Source organism: Neolamprologus multifasciatus, chromosome 5, assembly GCF_963576455.1.
Source record: "Neolamprologus multifasciatus chromosome 5, fNeoMul1.2, whole genome shotgun sequence".
NCBI classification, from domain to species: Eukaryota; Metazoa; Chordata; class Actinopteri; order Cichliformes; family Cichlidae; genus Neolamprologus; species Neolamprologus multifasciatus.
The window spans coordinates 7,969,890-7,991,450 of record NC_140443.1 but is presented as its reverse complement, the minus strand read 5'-3'; the positions used below and the strand labels follow the sequence as shown (position 1 = coordinate 7,991,450).

General features: G+C 37.6%; 3 protein-coding genes across 4 annotated transcripts in view; 2 read left to right on the top strand and 1 right to left on the bottom strand.

The window, feature by feature from the left end:
• The window catches only part of LOC146517989 (adenosine receptor A1-like), a 30,620-nt gene extending 19,922 nt beyond the window's left edge, over positions 1-10,698 (top strand). The window contains exons 3-6 of the mRNA XM_085159162.1: positions 6,172-6,612; positions 6,736-7,058; positions 7,848-9,928; positions 10,044-10,698. Coding sequence (XP_085015288.1) covers positions 6,583-6,612; positions 6,736-7,058; positions 7,848-8,457 — 963 coding nt within the window. The 5' untranslated portion in view covers positions 6,172-6,582 and the 3' untranslated portion in view covers positions 8,458-9,928; positions 10,044-10,698. The remainder of the gene's footprint in view (positions 1-6,171; positions 6,613-6,735; positions 7,059-7,847; positions 9,929-10,043) is intronic.
• Positions 10,699-11,622: 924 nt separating this feature from the next.
• rplp2a (ribosomal protein, large P2a) lies at positions 11,623-13,672 on the top strand. Its single transcript, XM_085159165.1, has 5 exons — positions 11,623-11,753; positions 12,942-13,065; positions 13,139-13,187; positions 13,279-13,374; positions 13,543-13,672. The coding sequence occupies exons 2-5, from the start codon at positions 12,943-12,945 to the stop codon at positions 13,617-13,619; spliced, it is 345 nt and encodes a 114-aa protein (XP_085015291.1). The 5' UTR covers positions 11,623-11,753; position 12,942; the 3' UTR covers positions 13,620-13,672.
• Positions 13,673-15,630: 1,958 nt separating this feature from the next.
• On the bottom strand, positions 15,631-19,877 carry LOC146517987 (uncharacterized). Of its 2 annotated transcripts, XM_085159161.1 has the most exons (6): positions 19,460-19,872; positions 18,307-18,903; positions 18,071-18,181; positions 17,762-17,823; positions 16,542-16,802; positions 15,631-16,279 (listed from the first exon to the last, which is right to left on the bottom strand). In XM_085159161.1, the coding sequence occupies exons 2-6, from the start codon at positions 18,893-18,895 to the stop codon at positions 16,241-16,243; spliced, it is 1,062 nt and encodes a 353-aa protein (XP_085015287.1). In that variant the 5' UTR covers positions 18,896-18,903; positions 19,460-19,872; the 3' UTR covers positions 15,631-16,240. The 2 variants fall into 2 exon arrangements, with proteins under 2 accessions (XP_085015287.1, XP_085015286.1); XM_085159160.1 differs by having other exon boundaries at positions 18,307-19,877.
• Positions 19,878-21,561: the final 1,684 nt, after the last annotated feature.

The following is a 21,561-nucleotide window of genomic DNA, read 5'->3' as shown; positions in this document are numbered from 1 at the left end:
GTGGGACAGCAGCTCTAACAACAGAGTGAAGAGATGGAGAAAGGTTGTAAGAAAATAAATGGAAGAACATAATTAGGAAGGGAGAGATTCAAGGATACAAGTAAAATGATAGTAAAATGGCTACTTTCAACCCCCCCCCCCCCCCCCCCCCCACAGCATCTACCAGCTAAATGATTATGTCAGAGTGAAATAAATTCTACATTGCAACGGGATGCTTGGTGGTATGTGGTTTAGAAAAACAGTTTAAAAAAAGAACCCTCATAGTCTTTCTGCTGAAAGGAAATGAGTTATATCCTGATAACAACTTGCAACATAAATATTTTGTCACTCTATTAGGGAGTCCTTGTTTTGAAAATATCATTCTAGAGCCTGAATGGGTAAGGTGACCAATCCTTAATCAGACCATAAATAAGGTTTGCCATATATATGTGATTTTACAACAACTCTGCCCTAAGCTGACAGGACAGTTGCTGACTGGTATTGGCCAATATGCTTAAAAATGGCATAATGTGAAGTATCAGTACTAATTTTTAACAGTGAAACAGATCTGTACTAAAAACAATTTATTTAAATTACAAAAATGCAGTATAAAAAACTATGTATACCGTGAGCATGCATGGTGACAGTTATAAAAAAACAAAAAACAACAGGTCCATTCCCAGCTAACAACAGAGTGAAGAGATGGAGAAAGGTTGTAAAAAATTAATGGAAGAACATAATTAGGAAGGGAGAGATTCAAGGATACAAGTAAAATGATAGTAAAATGGCTACTTTCAACCCCCCCCCCCCCCCCCCCCCCCCCACACACACACACCATCTACCAGCTAAATGATTATGTCAGAGTGAAATAAATTCTACATTGCAACGGGATGCTTGATGAGGATGTTGAGAATAATTTTGTTGATTGATACCGGTAATAGAAGTGTTACTGTCATGTAATCCCTGTGGCACATGTGGGAGCGGATCCCTGCAAGGCCATAATCAAATTTATTTTTTCTGTTTATAGGTAATGATGGTTTGTGCGTAACGCAGGTTGTGGAGCAATCAGGTGGCTGATTTCATTGTACAGCCTATGACAGATTGGGACAAAAATATTTTGTGTAAAGAAATTTAACAAGTCTTCACTATGTTTGATAAATGTATCGCCACTACAGAGAAATTTGTAGTATGTTCAATATGGGTTCTGCACTGTTATGTGTGTGACAGAATAACTGCCTTACTTACTGTGGTGCAATTCACAGATTAAAGGGGTTCTTTTTTATTTTCATAGTACCTCATGTGAGACAGCATAAATAATAGGGCAACATACTAATCAATCTTTTGGTGTGAGGTAGACTTGTAGTCAAGACCGCCTAAACCAAGCACCAAGACAATACCAAGACCAAGACCAGAGATGGGCAGTAACTAGGGATGGGTACCGGTATCCGGTGCCATGATGGCACTGGTTCTGACATAAACGGTAGTAACCAGACCGAAAAGCAGCGCACATTTCAGTGCTTTATTTCGGTGCTTTTTTTTCCTGAGCTGTGGTACACTTTCTTCTTCCTTACATTTATATTGGCGGTTGGCAAACAACTGAAAGGTGCATTACCGCCACCAACTGGTATGGAATGATACACTTTAGATTCTAGCCAATCATTTTACGTTTCCGGATAGTAGGCGGGTCCATGTACGTACGTTCTTTTAGAGCAGTGCTACAGATTAAAAATGCCCAAGGCGAAGCGGTCAAAAGTCTGGCTGTACTTCACAGCAAAATATGCAAACTCAGCAGCCTGCAACAAGTGCTTTAAGCTGATACTGTGATACTGTCAAAGAAGGTAACACCTCAAATCCGATGAAACACCTGGCGACGGATAGCGTTTTTTTAAAAGCCGAAAAATGCGCCGTATTTGATAGCTTGCTGCAAGACCTCACACCAGCGCATCTACAGCGGGTGGGTTGCCTGTTATCGGACCCGGAGTTAGCAACATCCCCCAAAAACCCGAAGAGGAGAGTCCTGGCCCCTAGCCCTGCCAGTGTAGCAGAAATGATGACGGATGATGATGGCAGCAGCAGCCGTTCTTCTCTGCGTGAGTAGCTTAGTAGGCTAACCACGTTATTAAATTAATGCATGTAAGGTGAACTAGCAAACACCGTCATAGTTACATGCAGCTGTCTTCTTGTTTGATGGCAGATACTCCCTTCACCCTGGCCAAAAAGGCTAAAATGACCAAAGAAAAAGTGGAAAACAGCTAAACATGAGAGGTTTTTGGACAAAGTTTGTGTTTTTTCCATTGATTAAGCACTGCTTCCAGCCAAGAGTGATACCATAAATCCCCTATAGCTGCAGAAAAGGCTAACATTGTTATCTTTTTACAAAAAAACAGCTGAACATAAGATGTTTTTGGACCAATTTTGTGTTCTCCATTCTTTAAGCACCGGTTTAAGCACCGGCACCGTTTCAAAAGTACCGGTTTGGCACCGGTATCGGATAAAACCTAAACGATACCCATCCCTAGCAGTAACGCGTAATCCGATTACTTTTTTAAAGTAACGAGTAAAGTAAGGGATTACTATTGCAAAAACGGTAATTAGATTACCGTTACTTTCCCGTAGGAACGCTGCGTTACTGCGTTACTAAAACTGGGATTTTTTTGCGAGAATGTCTCATGACAGTGACGTAAGCAAGTGCGACGTTCGTGACAACAGCTGTGTGCAGATCAACAATGGATAATATATCGAGTGCGGGAGAGAGTATGACCGTGCAGCGTGACCTTACTTTAAGTTTGATTCCATAAAAAGTGACAAAAACATTAGTGTCCATTGTACGTGGGAAGAAAACTTCTTTTTACAGCGAAAAAAAACCCTAAACTTCCAAGCAAGCACGAGTGCGCTACTACTTAATGGGAAATTCACAGAGAAACTCGCAGATTCTTCCACTGACCGCTGTGGCACACCTGCACCAGGGTAAACCTCCTCCACACACAAAAAAAATATTTTATGTGCTGGAATGTGCAGAAAATAGGTTTAAATATTAAACAAATTTCTTCCAGTCAGAGAATGTTGCATATAATTAAATTTTTGCTTGATGCATAAAGTTAAAAGATTAAAACTAATAAAACAAGTTTTAAAAAGGGACTTTTCCATTTGATTACATTTTGTATGATGGATTATGTAGAAAAAGTAGGAAAGTAATTAGTTACTGATTACTTTTTTCAAGTAACTTGACCAACACTGACCGAGACAGACCGAGTCAAGACTAAGACAAAGGCGAGACGAGACCAAGACCGAGACCGAGACAAAAAAGTATTTAAACTGCAGCCAGATGCTGCTTCGTTTACGGGTGTCAGGCATATTTATGTGTTTTTGTGATGCACTCGCACAGCCCTCCTCACCGCTCTCTACTGTCTCACTCACTTACTGAGAGGACAGACGGACGCTCCACTTGACTGTCGCGTTTCTCACCCTCTCTGTTTTTCACATAATGATAATATCCTATATCAGGGGTGTCAAACTCAAATACACAGTGGGCCAAAATTCAAAACTGGAACAAAGTCGCGGGCTAACATTAATATTTATTGAAAAAAAAAATCTTCCTCCAGATATAAGAATGAATCTTTTCTTATGGACTCAAATAAGTTTTGCTGGAAAACTGAACATGGAACAAGCAAAGCTTAATACTAAACAATATATATATATTAGCTGTATAATACCAGTAGGCCAGCTCTAATAGTAATTTGGTATGGCTTCGCGGGCCAAATGTAATTAGGCTGTGGGCCAAATTTGGCCCGCGGGCCAGAGTTTGACACACTTGTCCTATATCCTCGCATGTGATTGGCCACAATACGGAGGGATTTAAGTATAGCTGAGCCACTGTGTGAGAGCTGAGCAGCAAAAGGAAATTAAGTGGGGTTTTGCACATGACACATTATCGAACATTACGTTGTGTGTCATGGATACTGTTGACTCCAAATCTCCCGACCACTATATTGATCTGAGACAGCAAGACCGAGACAGCGAGACCAAGACAAGACCGAGGGATCCGAGACCAAGACCAAGACCAAAGTCCGTCAAGACCAACACAAGACCAAGACCACGTAAAAGTGGTCTTGAGACCAGTCTTGAGACCACTTTTACATGACTTTACAAGACCGGTCTTGAGACATCCAACTCTAGTGTGAGGCGTGACAACTTGATGGGGATAGATAACCATGACTTTGAATAAATAAATAATGGAACCAAATACATGTTTCTTAGGCATGTTACATTAGCTTTTAATAACCACATTGCCACTAAGGAATATTTTAATTTCACTGGACTGTTTCACGAGAAAAAGAGGGAACAAGCAAACTGCCATAAGGATATGGATAAACAACAACAGGGTTCTATGTTACAGTACTCTGTATTCACGGTTATTTCCTCAGTACTGATAATGTGTATAGATTGATTATGGAGTGACAGAGGCCTGTAACTCTGATTCAGTGTTTTCTCACAAATGTCCTAATGCATACACTCAGGCCTGAGATCTTAGGCAACTGGCCAAAACAACATCCAGAGTCATCGCTTTCTTTAAAGTGAAGTGATCTTACTGAATATACTTATGGACAGATATTCAATCTGCTTGCTTAAGCAACTAAAGACCATCTCAGTGATTGCTCGCTCAGTAATGCTGCCAAAGTCTTTGCATCCTTGGATGGACAATTAAATTAAGCTTTATAAGTAAATGAAGTTTTTTCTACTACCTGTGGGTAATTCATGTTATAGAAAAACTGTTCAAAAGAAAGACCTGGGAAACAGTTTGTGTTTTAAACTTCAAACAGTCAAATGTTTATTCGTTTATTTCCACATAAATGTGCATTTTCACATTTAAGCTGCTCTAAACTTAAGAGGTATCTGCAGTAGACTGATTGGAATTATCTCTGTAAGTGAAGCGAGCAATACAAGAGAACTTGACCTGTCAAATTGTCTTTGTTTATATAAATCTCTCTTTTGAAACAAATGATAAGCATTTCAGGTGTTCTCTTTATTAATTTATGCAGTATAATAAATATACTATTAACTTAGTTTTCCTGTTAGCCAAATTCTGGTTACTATTGTTGGCTAGTAATAATTTCTGCATTAGCAAATATTGTGACTAATGCTAACTGAATGCTCAGACAATGTCATTGGTCAGTTGCAATGTTGATCCTGGACCAATGAGGATGTAGGAACAATACAAACACAGGGATATCAGATCATCCGTATGTATTTGTATGCTAGCAATAATTTCCACCTATACAGTCTATGAATGTCATTTGCTAAGCTGGCTAAAATAAGCTGATAATGTAGCACTCCACACCCTGATCCAAAGTGGGTCAAAGGCATGCCAGGTAGGCTTTATGCCAGTGTGCCAACACATGAAAAGCCAGAACTACAGACAAGACATTTCAGGCATTGCAGCAGTAGTATTTTCTGTGAAACTTTCCTACTCTCTTCTCTTTTCAGTTAAAAGGCAAAGGCATATTTTTTTATAGAATAACGTTTCTTGAATTTTGCATTTGGCATTTTGTTTTTGTTTTGTTATTTTCAAACAGTGCTTTTTAGAGGATTTTTTATTACATTCACTTCAACTTTGGTTGTAGGCTGATATATGTAAATCATTTTACAATACCATTGTACCACTTCATTTATAAAGCACTTTTAGAAAATAACAAGAGGGCTGACCAAAAAGCAGAAAGGGTAAGAGATGCAGAAAAACAAAAGAGCTGTAGAAGTTAAACAATAAAATAGTACATAAAAAGTATCTCAGAATAACTGTTAATATCTCTCACTGGGTCAAAGGTCAGGGAGTAAAACTGTTTTTTTTAAACAAAAAAAAAAGAGAGTGACAGAGTGAGAGTGACTTATGGGTACAGCAGTTCGGACAGATAAAATGGAGCACAACTGTTAAGAGACTTTAAACAACTAAATGGATTTTAAAATGGATTTGTAAACAAACCGGATGCCAGTGAAGGTAAGCTAAAATTGGAGTGACGTGCTCTCGCTTGCACCAATAATTTGAGTGGCAGTTTTTTTGCCCTAGCTCTGGGTGAGCAATACAGGGCTGGCTGATTCAGATAAAAATTGCACTGCAGTAATAGAGATGAGACATTATGAAAGCATGCCTTAATGTTTCAAAGTGAGTTTTGACATAAGACCCTTAATTTTTGACAGGAGCTTCAACTGGAAAAAGCAGGATTTTACCACCATACAAGGTAAGATGAGTTCTAATGCAGAGCCATCTTGAGGTTAAAGCTCACTATTATTAAACCCTTATGACAGTATTTCCTGCCAGTTATTACAGACCGCAGTTCCTCTCAAAAACCACAAACACACACACACACACACAGTCACACAGATACACACTTAATGCAAGCGAAACTCTTGCTGCAGGATGCTGCAGGAATCAAAGTCCCTCCCCTTGATTTTATGACTTGTGAGAGAGTGAGTTGGTGAGAGCGAGAGAGTAGAGGACGTAGAAGAGTGGTGATGCAGGGTATCCAGTCCTGTCCAGAGCTTGAATGACATTCTGAGGTTCAGTTCTTCACCATGCCACCATGAGCATAAGCTCCACTCACTGTGAAAATGGCACAAATAGGAAATTCCTCCACTCAGGTAAGGAACATGAATAATGATAAATGGAAAGAAGTCTGAACTGTATTTCTTTACAATATGATTTAAGATAAGTGGGATCTGTGAAGTGTAATAATGACTTCCTGTCCTGTCCAACCTCACGAGCACATGGATATGGTGTACATCTCCATTGAGACCACTATTGCTCTGGCCTCTGTGGTGGGGAATGTACTGGTGGTGCTGGTGGTGTATGAAAACCGGGCTCTCCGCAACGCAACCTTCTGCTTCATTGTGTCTCTGGCCATGGCTGACATCGCTGTGGGACTTTTGGTCATCCCTCTAGCTATCGTTATCAGTGTGGGATATTACACTCAGTTCTACACATGCCTCTTCCTGTCTTGCCTGATTCTGATGATCACCCAGAGCTCCATCTTTTCCCTACTGGCAATAGCCATCGACAGATATCTGCGAGTCAAAATTCCTACCAGGTGAGGAACTGCTTTAAAAGCAGCTGTTTGTGTGTTTGTTTTTTATTGTTATTTGTTTTATCTGAAAAAGTAAAAATAAATTGATTGGAATAAAGTAGTGAAAGTTGAGAATTACAGTATCAATGTAGTAAATCATGATCTGTTTACATTAAGAAGAACTCAATATTCATAGCAGAACACCATAGGAAACTGATGTCAGCATCCTCCTTGACCGATAAAGACTGCCTGATCCAGTCCATTGCAGCTTTCCTGTCCAAAATGAATCATGCAAATTAGTCATCCACTGATCTTGGTTCTGTACAATATTCATCCTACTTATAAGCATAAATGTATTTCACAAACATTTTAATTGATATCACATTATATAGCATGTGTCTTTTGAACTTGAACTAGCAGAACATATGGTGTTAATCTCTTTTTAATTGTCTTTAGAGTCAGAGAGCCTAATATGTGCTCAATCGAGGGAATTAGGTTCTCCATCTTCATGACTGATATACAGCACCATATATCTTTGCAAGGTTTAATGCAAATAAAAAGCTTTTAAGCAAATTAAAATGTTCCTGTCTATGTAAACAACTGACAGAGGTAACATTTTTATGAAAGCTGGCGGTCTACCACACAACATTTTTATATATCAGTTGGATCCTGATGTCAAGTGTCAGTTGTGAAAACTTCTTTGAAAAATCTCAAAGGCTGACATTGGACCAATGAAACACTATAACTATAGTACTCATATGCGCATTTAGGTGAATCGGAAACCTGTCTTTTCTTTTTCATCATACTGCTCAGGTACAGCATCATAGTGACTAATGGGCGAGCGTTCGTGGCAATTTGTCTCTGTTGGATTCTTTCCTTCCTCACTGGATTGGTTCCGATGATTGGCTGGAATAACCGGGATACCGCAAACCGCAGCAACGCCAGTGAAATATGCTGCCAATTCATCGCTGTTATAAGGATGGACTATATGGTGTACTTTAATTTCTTTGTCTGTGTGGCACCACCACTGCTGATAATGATCACTCTGTATGTGGAGATCTTTAGGGTCATACGGAAGCAACTTAACCGCCGTGCTGAGGCCACCTGTGATGGAGACAAGTACTTCCGGAAGGAGCTGAAACTAGCCAAATCGTTGGCCTTGGTGGTGTTTCTCTTTGCTTTGTGCTGGCTCCCAATACATATCATGAACTGCGTCACTTTATTTTGCCCAAATTGTATCAATCCGATAGCCTCAAAGGTAGGGATTTTCATGTCCCATGTAAACTCGGCTCTTAACCCGCTGGTTTATGCATTCAAGATGAAGCATTTCCGTGCCACACTCATCCAAATCATTCGCCGTTGCATGTTATGTAAACCCATAGAAGCGACCGCATACCCTACAAGCACAGTAGTCCTAAATTAGAGAGTGAATTTAAGTGTATAAAAAGGACTGCGATATTTCTGTTCTTGGCTTCCAGTGATGGTGTATCAGCAATACTAATGGGATGACATGATATATGGAACTGATAAGGAAAATAAACCCATTAGCTGGAATAACACAGCACTTCACTGAGTCTTGGGAAACACCCATATCTTAACCATTTACATTTCTGTTAGTTTCATTATAATAAACCAAGGTTGCAGTGAGAGGAAAGAAAATTATATCTTCATCAGTCTGGCATTTGATTTGTTTTGTTTTTGTTATTAAGTTCTTTCCTTACTGATTCATATTGAATTTTTTAATCATTGTAATGTGCTGTAGATAAACACCATAAATGATACATTCAATATTTCATGCTCAGAGTGCTTCAAAGTGGAAACAAGAGATGTCTTTCCCGTTTTAACACAATACATTCTACACAGTGTGATGTTGCAGGTATGTCTTAGATATTGTCAAAGTTATTATATTTCAAGGACATTATCCTTGTTTGTGTGAAAGCCAGTGGCATTCCATAGTGGGCGAAATATTGCAATATGTGCCAAAGTGGTCGACTGACTTATAAATGAGATTAGATTCATTACAAAGATTGAATTTGGAAAACCACAAACTAGATGCTGGATGAGTCACATGAACACAGTCAGAAGAGTGGAGAGATTTACTGGCATAATATCAATACAGAGTACAGTTTGTTCTCTGGGTTTCACATAAACAGTTCAATATATGCTGAGATGAAAAGGCTCTGCCTTGAATGCAAATTAGTCAATTCAGGCACTACACCAAATGAGACAAAAACTCTGCCAATATCAAAGCCTTTCAGCCATAAGTCTTTATCGCAGGATGCAGGGGCTTCCTCAGCGAATTCACATAGTTGAGGCCATATTTCACAAGCTGTGGCAGAATGGTGAAAAGGCTCTGGCGCATTTAAAGAAATTAACAACAGAGCATTATGCTCAAGTGATTTATTCCAACTCCAAGGCTAAAGCTTCTGCTAAAGCCGCATCGGTTCTGCATCGTCATCAGTTTGACCTCAGGACTACATCCACTCAGTACTTAATACATAAAAGCGGTATAATCCTTTTAGAATATTAAATGATTTTCCATTTGATATGCTCAGAACACCAGGCTTTGTGTTAAAACAATGGGGTTCAAAAAGGTATTTAATTATCGCTCTTTCTCTGCCTCTCAATCACAAACACGTCAATATGTACTATATATTACCATCTCTAACCTTCATCCCTCGCCGAGGGATTTGAAACTGCTGAGTGTGGTCTAATCCCCAGCACTCATCTTAGAGAAGCAGGTACCGCATAACCAAGCTGGCATTTACTGCCTTTGCACCACACAGCCCTGTGAGCACGGGCCTAACAATATCTACAGTAGAGAGGTAAAAGCATGGTGTAAGTAGGAAGTGTCTATCGTGACTTCATCACACAGAAACTGAAATCTTCGCAAGGTAAGACTATTCATATGTATATTTGGAGAAACATTTAAGGCTTCTACAAAACGCTATCACTACATCAGTTTGCAAAATCATTTCTTACGTTTGCTTTTTTAACATTTTCAAGCAGCAACATAATTTTGCATGCACAACCAACTATAAGATGGCTGACACTCACAGAGAAGGAGAGGAACAAGGGGAAGAACAAGATCTAGAGGCTCCAGAAGAAGAGATGGATGACGAATATAATTCCTTGCTACACTTAAGCAAATACCGTGAAGCTCAGTTTGCAAAACCGTGGGAGCAGTGGACCTTCAGAGATAAAGCAAACTATTACATGGACCGCATCTTCCTTGGGCTTTTGGTCACTTTTTTGGTCATTTTTATTGGAGAGTGTGGCTATAAAATCTGGTACATGACAAACGTGAATGCGATTGTGGAGTTTGTTTCAGATTTGGTTGTCTTTTTGTTCGACTGGCTCTTCACGCAGGACAGACAGGAGCAGGTGGCTGAACTATAGGCTGCAATGAAAGGATTACTTGATTTTGTCTTTTTTTGTGTGTATTTTCTGCAATGTTTAAAACCCAAAAGATCACTAGAAAATTTGTCTGCATCTTAGCAAGGATTTTTTGTAATATTACCAGTACTTGAGCACTATTTCTGATCCTTTTTGATGGAAGTAAACATATTGAATGAGCTGTCTCACTGTCATGCACTTCAATGATTTGTACCATGTGGTTTTTTCCCCCAAACCAACTATGTAATTAAAAAAACTATTAACTTCAGCTATGATTTATGAATGACAACTGCTATAACTATGTTAGTTTCTGTTACGGGCTAATTAATATGTTAGTATATTTTAAAGTTGGAACATTGAAACACGCGGTGTAAATGCTTCGAAGAGTGCTGTAAAGCTGATTTAAAGGACTAATTTTTTTAGGTGCCAATTCCTGTTTAATTCTCAATTTCCTTTTCTCCTTAACATTTAGATGCATTTTATTAGATATCATTTTACATTTTTATTTATATATATATATATATAGAATTAATTTATATTTACTCATAAATATTAAATGTAGATATGTGACTTAATTGTTACAAGCCAGTTAATTTACTATCCAGTCTGTACATGGAAAGTGAATAATAATAACAACAATAGAATGTTTTTAGTGTATTTTTATGAAAGGTGTCATTCTGCTACAAAAGGTTTCCACTAAATCATGTTATATAAAAAAGTAACTTATAATGGAGCGAATACAAATGTAACTTAGTTTTAGTTAACATGAATTGTTTGACTTCTTCACCAAAAATCAATAATAACATGGTTTCTTACTTGTAAAGTTACATTTATAGGTGTAAAATTTGGCAAATTATAGTAGTAAAATTAGAATAGCAAGGATCCAGTGCACAAAAACGATTTTCTGTGTGCTGTTTTCCTGGAGATAAGCCACCTGAGTTGTTTGCACAATGGAAAAATAATTTCACCAATATTTTCAACAATAAACACAAAAAAGTTTTCCCAGAAATTATTCTCAGTTGGGCACTTCCAGAATAAATGTACAGTGGTCTTTAGATCCGAAACTGCAGTTTAGACCAGCGTGTATTTAATATTGAAATTATAATAATTGTTACCGATTTATTTGGTCAGTGAGACGCTTGACTTCATTCTGTACCACATTACCCACAATCCAAGTCCAACAATTATTCTGACGTATACATCTGTCATCAAGCAGACCAATGAAATCGACGCACTCCATCTCATACAACCTCCGGTACCGCCTCTCTTCCTCTTCCGGATTTTCTAGCGTGACCGACGTTTCGTGTCTATTTAGACTTAAAAGTAAGTCCAAATATCCGTCACATTATAGATGTTAGTTTGTATCTCATTATGAATTTTTAAGGTGACCAGTGTTTGATGGTTGATTTTATTCGGCTACAAATGTGTCGTTGTTGCCTAAATTACTGTCAGTAATGGAGGACTGCTACAGACAAACACTGGGCGCCATGCTGCCTCTGTCAGTCCCAACTGATGTATCCCAGCTTACATGGTTTACACCAGCATAGAGGCTGTTACACCATGTGTTCTTGGAACTGAATACAAAGTCGAACAGCGACCTGCATATTTAGTATGGTGATTTTTGTCCGTGTGTAATGTTTAGTATTTTTATTTGTAAAACATCAGCTACACTATAGCTAAACTGCTAAACCTGGCCAGGTTTAGCAGTTTAGCAGAACCCGGGTTCTCCGAACATATTTAAAGACTCAAAGTATAATCTTAAAAACACTAAAGAATCCAAATATTCTTATAGAACTACTAGTAGTTGAACACTTCAGTTTTTTGCTTTATGAAAGTACTCATCGTTGTCCTTAAATAAAGTTATAAATAAATTCACCGAGGGTGCGTGCCGGCCCCCTAGTGGCAAACCTGGAGTATTTCTGAGTGTCAGACTACTCGATAAAAATACAATTTAGAAATCACCTTTTCCTGCTTTAAAAAAAAGAAAAGTGCTAATCTAACGTATTTTGGCCTTCCATTCAAAGGAATATTGCCAAGACTATGATTTAACATATTTTTAACCAGCTAGTACTGCATAAAATACACGTTTGTCGATCATACGTGCAGCAAAAAACCCGACATTTCTGTTGAGACATGTAGCAAAGACTAGCACTGCTTTAACTATATATGGACTATTCATGTTTTCATGCGTGGTCACCCACTACAGGCCTATTTTGAGAGAAAAGACATACAGCTAAGCTTACCCTTTCTGAAATTGTTATTTTTACCTGTTTATCTTCTATTAAACCATTCTTTAGTAATATAATTAGCAGCACCAATGCTCATTATACTCAAGTTATCTAATCTCATGATTTTCCCCTGTTAATTACTTAATGTAAAAAAATCATCAGGCCATCAAGACTAACTGTAACACAAACTGGAATATTGAGATGCTTTTCGAAATGAAATTTTCCAATTTACATTCGTAACTTGGCACACAGATTCTTCACTTCTGTTTCGTTATCACTACAGAATGCGTTACGTGGCCGCTTACCTCCTGGCTGTTCTCGGTGGAAACGCCAATCCTTCTGCCAAGGACATCAAGTCCATCTTGGACAGCGTGGGAATTGAGGCCGATGATGAACGCTTAAATAAGGTTTGTTGCTAAAACATTGAGCCTTTTTTTTCCTCTGAAAATGTGCCGTGGCTAAGTTGTCTCTTCTCTGCAGGTCATTAGTGAGCTCAATGGTAAAGACATCAATGAAGTTGTGAACTCAGGTAAAGGCCCTTCTTTGAAAATAACTGCAGAGGTCAAGATGATATATACACTGGAGCTGGCTAACAGTTGTATCACTTTTTTCTTCCACAGGCCTCTCTAAGTTAGCCTCCGTACCAGCAGGCGGTGCCGTGGCGGCACCTGCTGCAGCTGCTGCTGGTGGAGGTGCTGGGGCTGCGCCTGCTGCTGGTACGTATATATTTATATATCTGTCATTAAAGAATAAAATTGAAGCTTCTGCAAGTTTGGATGATAAATTTGTACTAGCGTTGAAAAAGTTTAGCTGTCTGGGATCTTAGTGCTGGTAACTGCTCTCTGTACTTATCTTTTCATTAAACAACATCTTCTTGTTTGCAGTGGAAGAGAAAAAGGAAGAGAAGAAGGAAGAATCAGAAGAGTCCGACGAAGATATGGGTTTTGGTCTCTTTGATTAATCTGCCTTCTCTGTGTTTAAAAAGCAATAAAAATGTAAAAGGTTTACACAAAATCACCTTTTCTTACTGTCCTTTAATTGATATTTATTTTAAATAACCCTTACCTAATTGTGACTGGGCAAAAGTAATCATTCACAAAGATATTACAGTTGAAGTGTCTGGGGCTTGACGCTAAAGCTTTTGTTTCATGTTAAAAATAGACAAGACTGGGAAGCCAGTCATCATTAGGCAAACCAGACCTTCCGTGTGGTCTGTCTGTTGTATTGTTGGTAAGATGAGGGACAGTCCATGAACCAGACCAGACAAAGTTGGCCACACAAAATAATAAAAAACAAGACTAAAACTGGTGTGTTTAAGGTTTAGGAAACACACAAATGACCTGTAACAACAATTCAGTCACAAGGAGAAAAAAAGTATAGAAATTTGTAAAACTGGTCTTTTGGAACATGGAAAAAAATTCCAATAAAGTGTTGATAGTATAAATTGTATAATTATCAATGCAGCCATACAGACACAGTGATTCTTAATTTTTAAAATTACTGCAAGACTCACGAGAACAGGATCAACGGGAAGGGGGGAAGAAGTCAATCTGTAGATTGGTAATGTGCTTCAAACAACAGCTAGCATAATGTTCAGTGCTCTCAATAGTTATTTCTCATGGTAAAGACGTTTGATTGCCCAACAAGTTAAATAGTAATGCAGCTGGCATGGATGGACACCTTAGTGACCTGTCATTGATTACCTGTGTGGTTTCCCTGTCACAAGCCAAAATGCTGCAAGGGCATAAATTAGAAGTGAGTCATTAGTCACATCACAATATATCTTTTGCAACTGATTTTTTTAAATTGCATGACAGCATAAATAGTCACTCAGCTGTGACCTGGATTTTTCCACTACCTGCTATCTTCCACAAACTGCTTTTGCCTTACATAAGATACCCGAATTAAGGTCAACGAAGTAAGCAACTTAATCTCTTAACGCTGCCTTTGAAATGACTAACTACTCAAAGAATTAATGCTGATGTGTGGGCTTACTTTGCTTCAAGTTTCACTAAATCAGATCTCAGTGGTTCATGTCATACACAACACTCATAACTGTGTTGTGTTCATCATGCAGTTCCATTTATCTTTTTCTCGTTTTTTGTAGAGCACAGCACAAAATCACACGTGTTCATTATTTTTAGTAGGATACTGAGACATTCATAGCACTTCATAATGATCATATTGACTGTTGATTTCCATTCAATATTTGCTTGTTCCAAATATATTAAACTTTATCAAATGTATACAGATTCTTTATACACTTTGAATTGTCAATGTAAAGCTTTGTTTATTTATTGCAAAGCTGATGAAAACATACTTTATTTATAATTGCAGTAGTTTTAACAAGTCAGTATTGTCAGGGTTGTACAGCTTTTAAAACATGTTGTTATATGTTAGCTGTAAAACACAAAGGTGTGGCTGACCCAAGGTCTTTTTATTGCTTCAGCTTGCATTCATCTGTTAGAACAGAGTTTCTAAGTTTTTGTTACTTTGACATGAGGTCATGTCTAAAGTCAACCTGCAGCTGCATACATTGTATGGACAAAAGTAACGAGCCACTTGCACATTATACCTACACGAGCAACTCCCGTTACAGTACTATGCTGGAATTTGGTGAGCTCTTATTTCCACAGAAGTTTGGAAAGGTCTACCACATGGCTAGGTGCCTGATTTTATATAGCTGTGGCAATGGGATTGAAAACACCTGAATTCAAAGGTTAAGAGGTGTGGCCCATGTATGCCAGAAGCTGATGGCTTTATTTCTCGAAGCCTGCTTCCTAACAGGTATAAACAGAGATCTCTAGCCTCTCCTAAACAGGTTTGAGCAGGTATGTAATAGCCTCAGGCTGATGTTTGATTTGTTCTATTAGCTTCATTCTTCTGTTTCTCAGGTGGTGGAAGGATAAGGAATTTTTTTGAATACTCTTCACAATAATTATTTTTCCAACAAATTAAGGGAGATGCAAGTCTTAATTTTTGCTGTTTTTATTGTCAAGTTGATCTTAAATTAAGCCAGCCTTTAGATATACATCAATTCTCAATGAAAAAAATATAAACATCTTTTTAGTATTTAATATGAATGCCAGCATTCATGAAAAACAAACATCAGTCACATTTTAGAATACCAAAATATTCAAGAACCTTGCACCAAGTTGTTTAGCTTATACATAAAAAATTGCACTGATCTTTCACATTTTTACAAATTCATATACACAATTCAACCTAGCAAAATGTCACAGTTTTTTCGTTTTGTGAAACCAGCTGTGTTTGTTAGTAGTTTACTTATATCTCAGTTGAACTTTAATGTGAAAGACAACACTCATGCACTCAAACAACATCCAAACAGTTTTCTCAGCAGTCGTTCTGTTGCAAATTTATAGTTTAACAAGCACTCAAAAACAATATTAAGAAAACATAACATAGATTACAGCATGTGTCTCTTTGCGGGCTTAAAGCATTTCTTAGCTAGCCCCTTTGTAAAAAGGAACTCAGGTGTGCAATGCATCCTTAACCACATCTGCAGTGCTAAGAGGGGTTGTCAAAATTTAATGTGCAGCTATATTTCTGCTTGGCTGCTTCTCAGTCATCACTGTCAGACCATGGATGATCTGTGCATGCCTGCAAGAGAACATAAGAGTTTAAATAAAACAAACTTTTTCAATGTCATTATTTAAAAAGAAACAATATCGTACGCTATATTTAGCATCTTTTTTAGGGATATACATTCAAATACTGAAGCAAGGGAACATTTGCATTCCCATTTTAATCAATAATTAACTGATAACATGGTTTCATTATTATGAGAACAACACATAAAAGCTGTTTCTTTCTAATGTTTACTCTCTTTGCTTTATCTCTCTCCATTTCATCTGATCCTTACCTGTCTGTATTCAAATCGGTCCTGTAGATAACGGTTTCCCAGACCAGTAATGTGGCCTACATTCTGTTTGGAGAGTCCGGCTATCCTGGCCGTGAAGTCGAGTGTGAAGGCCAGTTTGACCAGCTCAGGTGCTGTTGGTAAGACAGTTGGAGGTTTTCGGGTCGATGAACCTTCTTTCTCAACATATGCATCAGCAAGCTTTTGGAAGGAAGAGTATGTCATCTGCTGAAAGAAGTAGCTCAGGGTGGGGTTATCTTTCATCTGTAAGACATAAGGAGAAGAGGAGGTCTGTTAATACAATCTGCTTTTGATTTACTAAAATAAACATGAAGTCAACAGCTACTGAACATTTATACAAAATGAGATAAAAAGCCAATTACAATTTAATAGAGTGCAAGGCTATCTTATCAGGAAGCCTAAAAAATCATTAGTTGTAGCTGAGAGAACAGAAAGCTTTTAGTCTGATTCATGATGGGTGCAACTGATGATCATTTACATTATTGATTAGCAACCCATTTATTTTCTCTTTGTACTGATTGTTTGGTCTATAAAATGTCAGAAAATTAAAAATGCTCATAGCTCAAATGTGGATAATATCTCTAAAGGCCATATTTACATTTGCAAATGTTTTTGAAATATACCAAAAACAATTTATGATCCAATAATACAAAGAAAAGCAGCAAATCCTCAGACTTATGAAGCTGTAGTCATGAAATCTTTAGTATTTATGCCTGATCACATTTCTAAATAGTTTGTATTGCCAAATGCAGCCATACTTATTTAATGTGTGAACCTGTTGTATGAAAAAACAAAAAAAACAACGGTAGTTTCGAAACGCGCTGACATGCTGCTAAGTAGAACTTTGCATATTTAACTTTACACCTCTTCCTGTTCTCATGTAGGCCTCGTTTACTACTATTCTTATTGCAAAAACAGAAAACATGCAGGAGTAAATGCCCATGACAAATTCACAACAACCCATTAAGTATTGCAGACAAACACAGGAACTTGAATTTGTGAAGGAGTTTGTACTTTTTCACTGGAGTTGGTAATGGTTATCTTTATAATAATTTGAGATTTATTAGTTAGCTTTTAATTACACAGCATTTGATCTGTGTAATTAAAAACAATTTAAATTCAAGGCATTATATACAGGCCGACTATTTCACATAAAGTATTTCAATATTTGTAATTTTCCAAGACTGACAGTTAATACCAACCTTGACATCTATGGCATCACCCTGTTCCTTCATCAGAGCAATGATCCTGTTAATTACTTCCTCTGAGACCAAACAGAAAGAAGAAGTGTAATTAATGCTCCGAGCAGTTCACAACATTGTTCACGCCACAGTCTGCTACATGTAACAATGTGGGTTTAAGTGTATAGTATAGTTACATTTTTAGCACAAGCCTTCCATTTGGTTTAGGAGTTGTTTTACTTTTCTTTCATCAAATTTGTTGCCAATACTGAAGTATTTTCAGACTGACATGTACATGACTTATATTTAGAGAACTAAACAGTTTCTTACCATCTGAAAGTGGTGCAACCTCTTCTTTTTCTTTGACCTCATGGACAATTTTTTCCAGTTCCTCTGACACCTTCTCATAATAAGAGTATGTTGGTGTTACACTGACAACAGCTGCAAAATGAAGATTTGGTTATTTTTAAATGTGTATTTTTTTGTATTCCAGTGATTTGGCTTACTATAAAAATGTAAAAAATAACATTGATTATTAAATAAGATCAGTTCTCCCACAGGCATACCTTCAACTCCAGTGATGTCAGCAGGTTTGTTTGGTTTTGTCAGAGATTGCTGCCTTTTTGAGAATCTTCTTCTTAGGGACTTTTTTCTTGTTGACTTCTTTGGTAAAGTGACTGGTGTAATGGGCAAGCAGTTAGTTACTGTCTCAGAGGACTTGTACATGTCTGGTGGACTGTCCTGCTCGTCGTCTTTATCCTCATTGTCCTTCCGGGTGAAAAAGCCAATTATATTTTTCCAAAATGAGGTTTTCTTGATCTTCTTAGATTTTTTTGTCGGTTTCTCTGGTTCTTCGGGACATTTCTCGGTTTGGTTTGGTGCATGTTCGACCGCAGAGAACGTATCAATTTCTTTGCCATCCACATTCTCAAGTGAAGGGGCCAAGTGAAGGGAGGGGTCGCTGGAATGATGTCTTTGTCTTTTTGGCACCGTCACCCATTTTTCTTTCCTCCTAGCCACTTTAAGCCCATGAGTGCCATCATTTAGGCTGAGGCTACGTTTTACGTATACCTCCAGGAGACGGACTGTATCCTTGGGAGGCACGGAAATTAACTGGCTGTGAGGAGGCCTTTGTTTTTCTTTCTCCGTTTCCATGTTGGACTCTGAAAGGTGAAACACAACACCACATATATAACACATCCTTAACACTTTTGAAGGATACGATTTCAATCAAAATGACCTGACAATGGATGGTACCATCTTCTCAATTGTAACAAACAAAACAAAATTGAACAAAACTGAGAAAAATGTAAACATTTGTAACAATTTTAGACCCTCAAATTAATAAATGTAGCAAGAAAGTAGTCGGCACAATAATCATTAATTGCAACTAAGATGGCAAATGTTTTTTTTTTAGTCTGTTGTTAAATTGGAATAAATAATAGTAGGTAGCTCCATATAACCCGTATGGAGATATTTAACTTCCCTTATCTGATCAACAGCACAACCGAAAGCTAAACAGAAAAACAAATACGAATCTGGGACTTTCTGAAACCAGGTTGCTATCAAGTGTTTGTTAAATGTTTTACTTTAAACTACAAGCGGTAAAATTGTAGAGGCGGTTTATACCGTTAACAAGTTGGAGGAAGAAGAAAGACTGCAAAACAACAAGAAGAAGCGCATTAGTACCATTGGCAGTAGGCCAAAATGTAGACTCACCTTCACACACCGCAAATATCTTAAATCTCTGCAAGGATCTGTGCAAGTCTGGCTACCACCACTCACGGTTCTTTTTAAAAAGTTATATGGCTCCAAAGTCCGGCTGCCTGCTCAAATAGAGCCTCTTCCTAACTCCTTCGCGGAGTGGGCGGGAAGCTGGGAAAACGCCACCTGTCTTCCTGCTTATTCGTGTCCAAAGCCGACGTCAGACTCAACGTGTGTTTACAGTTTCACCCTCGCTCTCGGTTCTGCTGTAAAACAATATATCCACCGGGTGCTTTGGCCGATTTTTACAGGAAGACATTTTGCTTCCTTTCAGAGGCTGCATTTAGAGGAAGCAGTACAAAACGCGACGTTTTTTTAAAATGACGTAATCGTAGCGATTTTTTGGGTTATATTTAGGTCATTCAACCACTCTTGCGCGTATTTTTCTTGATTTGTGATAATATGTGGCTGTCTCTTTATGTATTCTAATACAGATGTCTTGGAAAAGTAATCACGAAACTACTTGTATTATTATAATAATATGATTAGCAATAGTAGTAGTAGTAGTAGTAGAGGAATAACATTGTTCTCATTTATTTGCCATTGTGTCTTTAGTCTTGTGGTGGGATTCGTTTCCAAGGAAACTACTTAACTAACGATCAATAGTACTGTTTACTTTCCACTCACTTTTTAAAGCATATATTACAAATGTTCCAGAATTTATTTTTTGTTGTTATAGTTTAAAACAGAGCACCTCTAACATTTCACTTGGATTGCACCATTTGCTTTCCTTTCCTTTTATTAAAACCTTTATTCCCATAAATTGACTGGATGCTCTTGTGACAACATATGATAACACAGTTCCCAGGATTTTGTAATCACGACTTTTTCCTTGCAGTTTTCCAAGCATAGAGCACTGTTATGCATTGCGGTGAAATATTTCCAGGAAGTGGTTGTGATCAGAAAAACTCTTTTTGTTTAATTGTAAAACATGCCTATCCCTTATTTATGTGCTTACTTATCAACAGTCTTTCTGTCTGCAGCTGACTCTTATCAGTAGTCTGTTATCTGGCTGATTTACTGGAAGTCCATAGAAGGTGCAACGTTAAGGCATGTTAGTGGCAGATACACAACAGGAGACAGTAGTTTAATAATCTTTCAGTGATTAATTGCCTCATAGATTCCTTCATTTGATCTTATAATAGAAGAAAAGGTTTCAAACCACATCATATATTAATTTAATTTGTGCAAGTTTTTGAGTTTCTCTATACTGAAGCATAGTCCATTCTGTGTCCTACAACAATCACATACCTGTGCTTTACTGGTATGGTGGTCTAGGTTATAGAGCTCAGTTTCTGTTGAAAGTAATTTAGAGAGTTGTTATTTAACTTTATGGTAATTTTGCAGGCTGCTGATAACCTTACTGAATTTTCTCTTTGTATAGGCGATTAAAGATTAACAGAATCCCAAACTGGAGCCTCTCATGCCGCTAAGCTACATCATGTTTTATGAGCCTTTAGTTCATCAGTGTGTTATTACATAATCTGAACAACAGGAAACAAATTCACACAAAAGTTATGGATACCATTGTGGTACATAGACTCACCATGTGCATGAATGTCATGGCAATTTTGCAGGTTGTTCTTTGTCCAGGGTGGAATGATTGATACATTTATACTGTTTGTAGTACCAAAGTGAAGCCACTGGGTGTCCCTCTTAAAACATGTTCTGGAGGCTTTCACTGTCAAACAAGCATTTACATTATTTCCCTGCAGGCCATAAGCCATAGAGTAGCTTACTTTTCTTATAAGTATTTAATCTCAATACACATATGTAAGTATGTATTTTTGTATTCATACATTTCATGCTATTCCATGCTGCAGCACAACTTTAGTCACAAATAGTATGCTTGACTATACTATATTTATTTTGTTTTGTTTTCTTTAACGATAAATTTGACTATATTTTTGCATTCAAAAATATGGTAAGCCTACATAATTTGTTGTTACGCAGTATACAAAATAGTTTCACTTTTGGTATCCACATGTTTGCGTGACATTTTCAGTTCCACAGAACTGTGCCTTTATGATTGCATAATTTCCTGTAATTTTTCACAA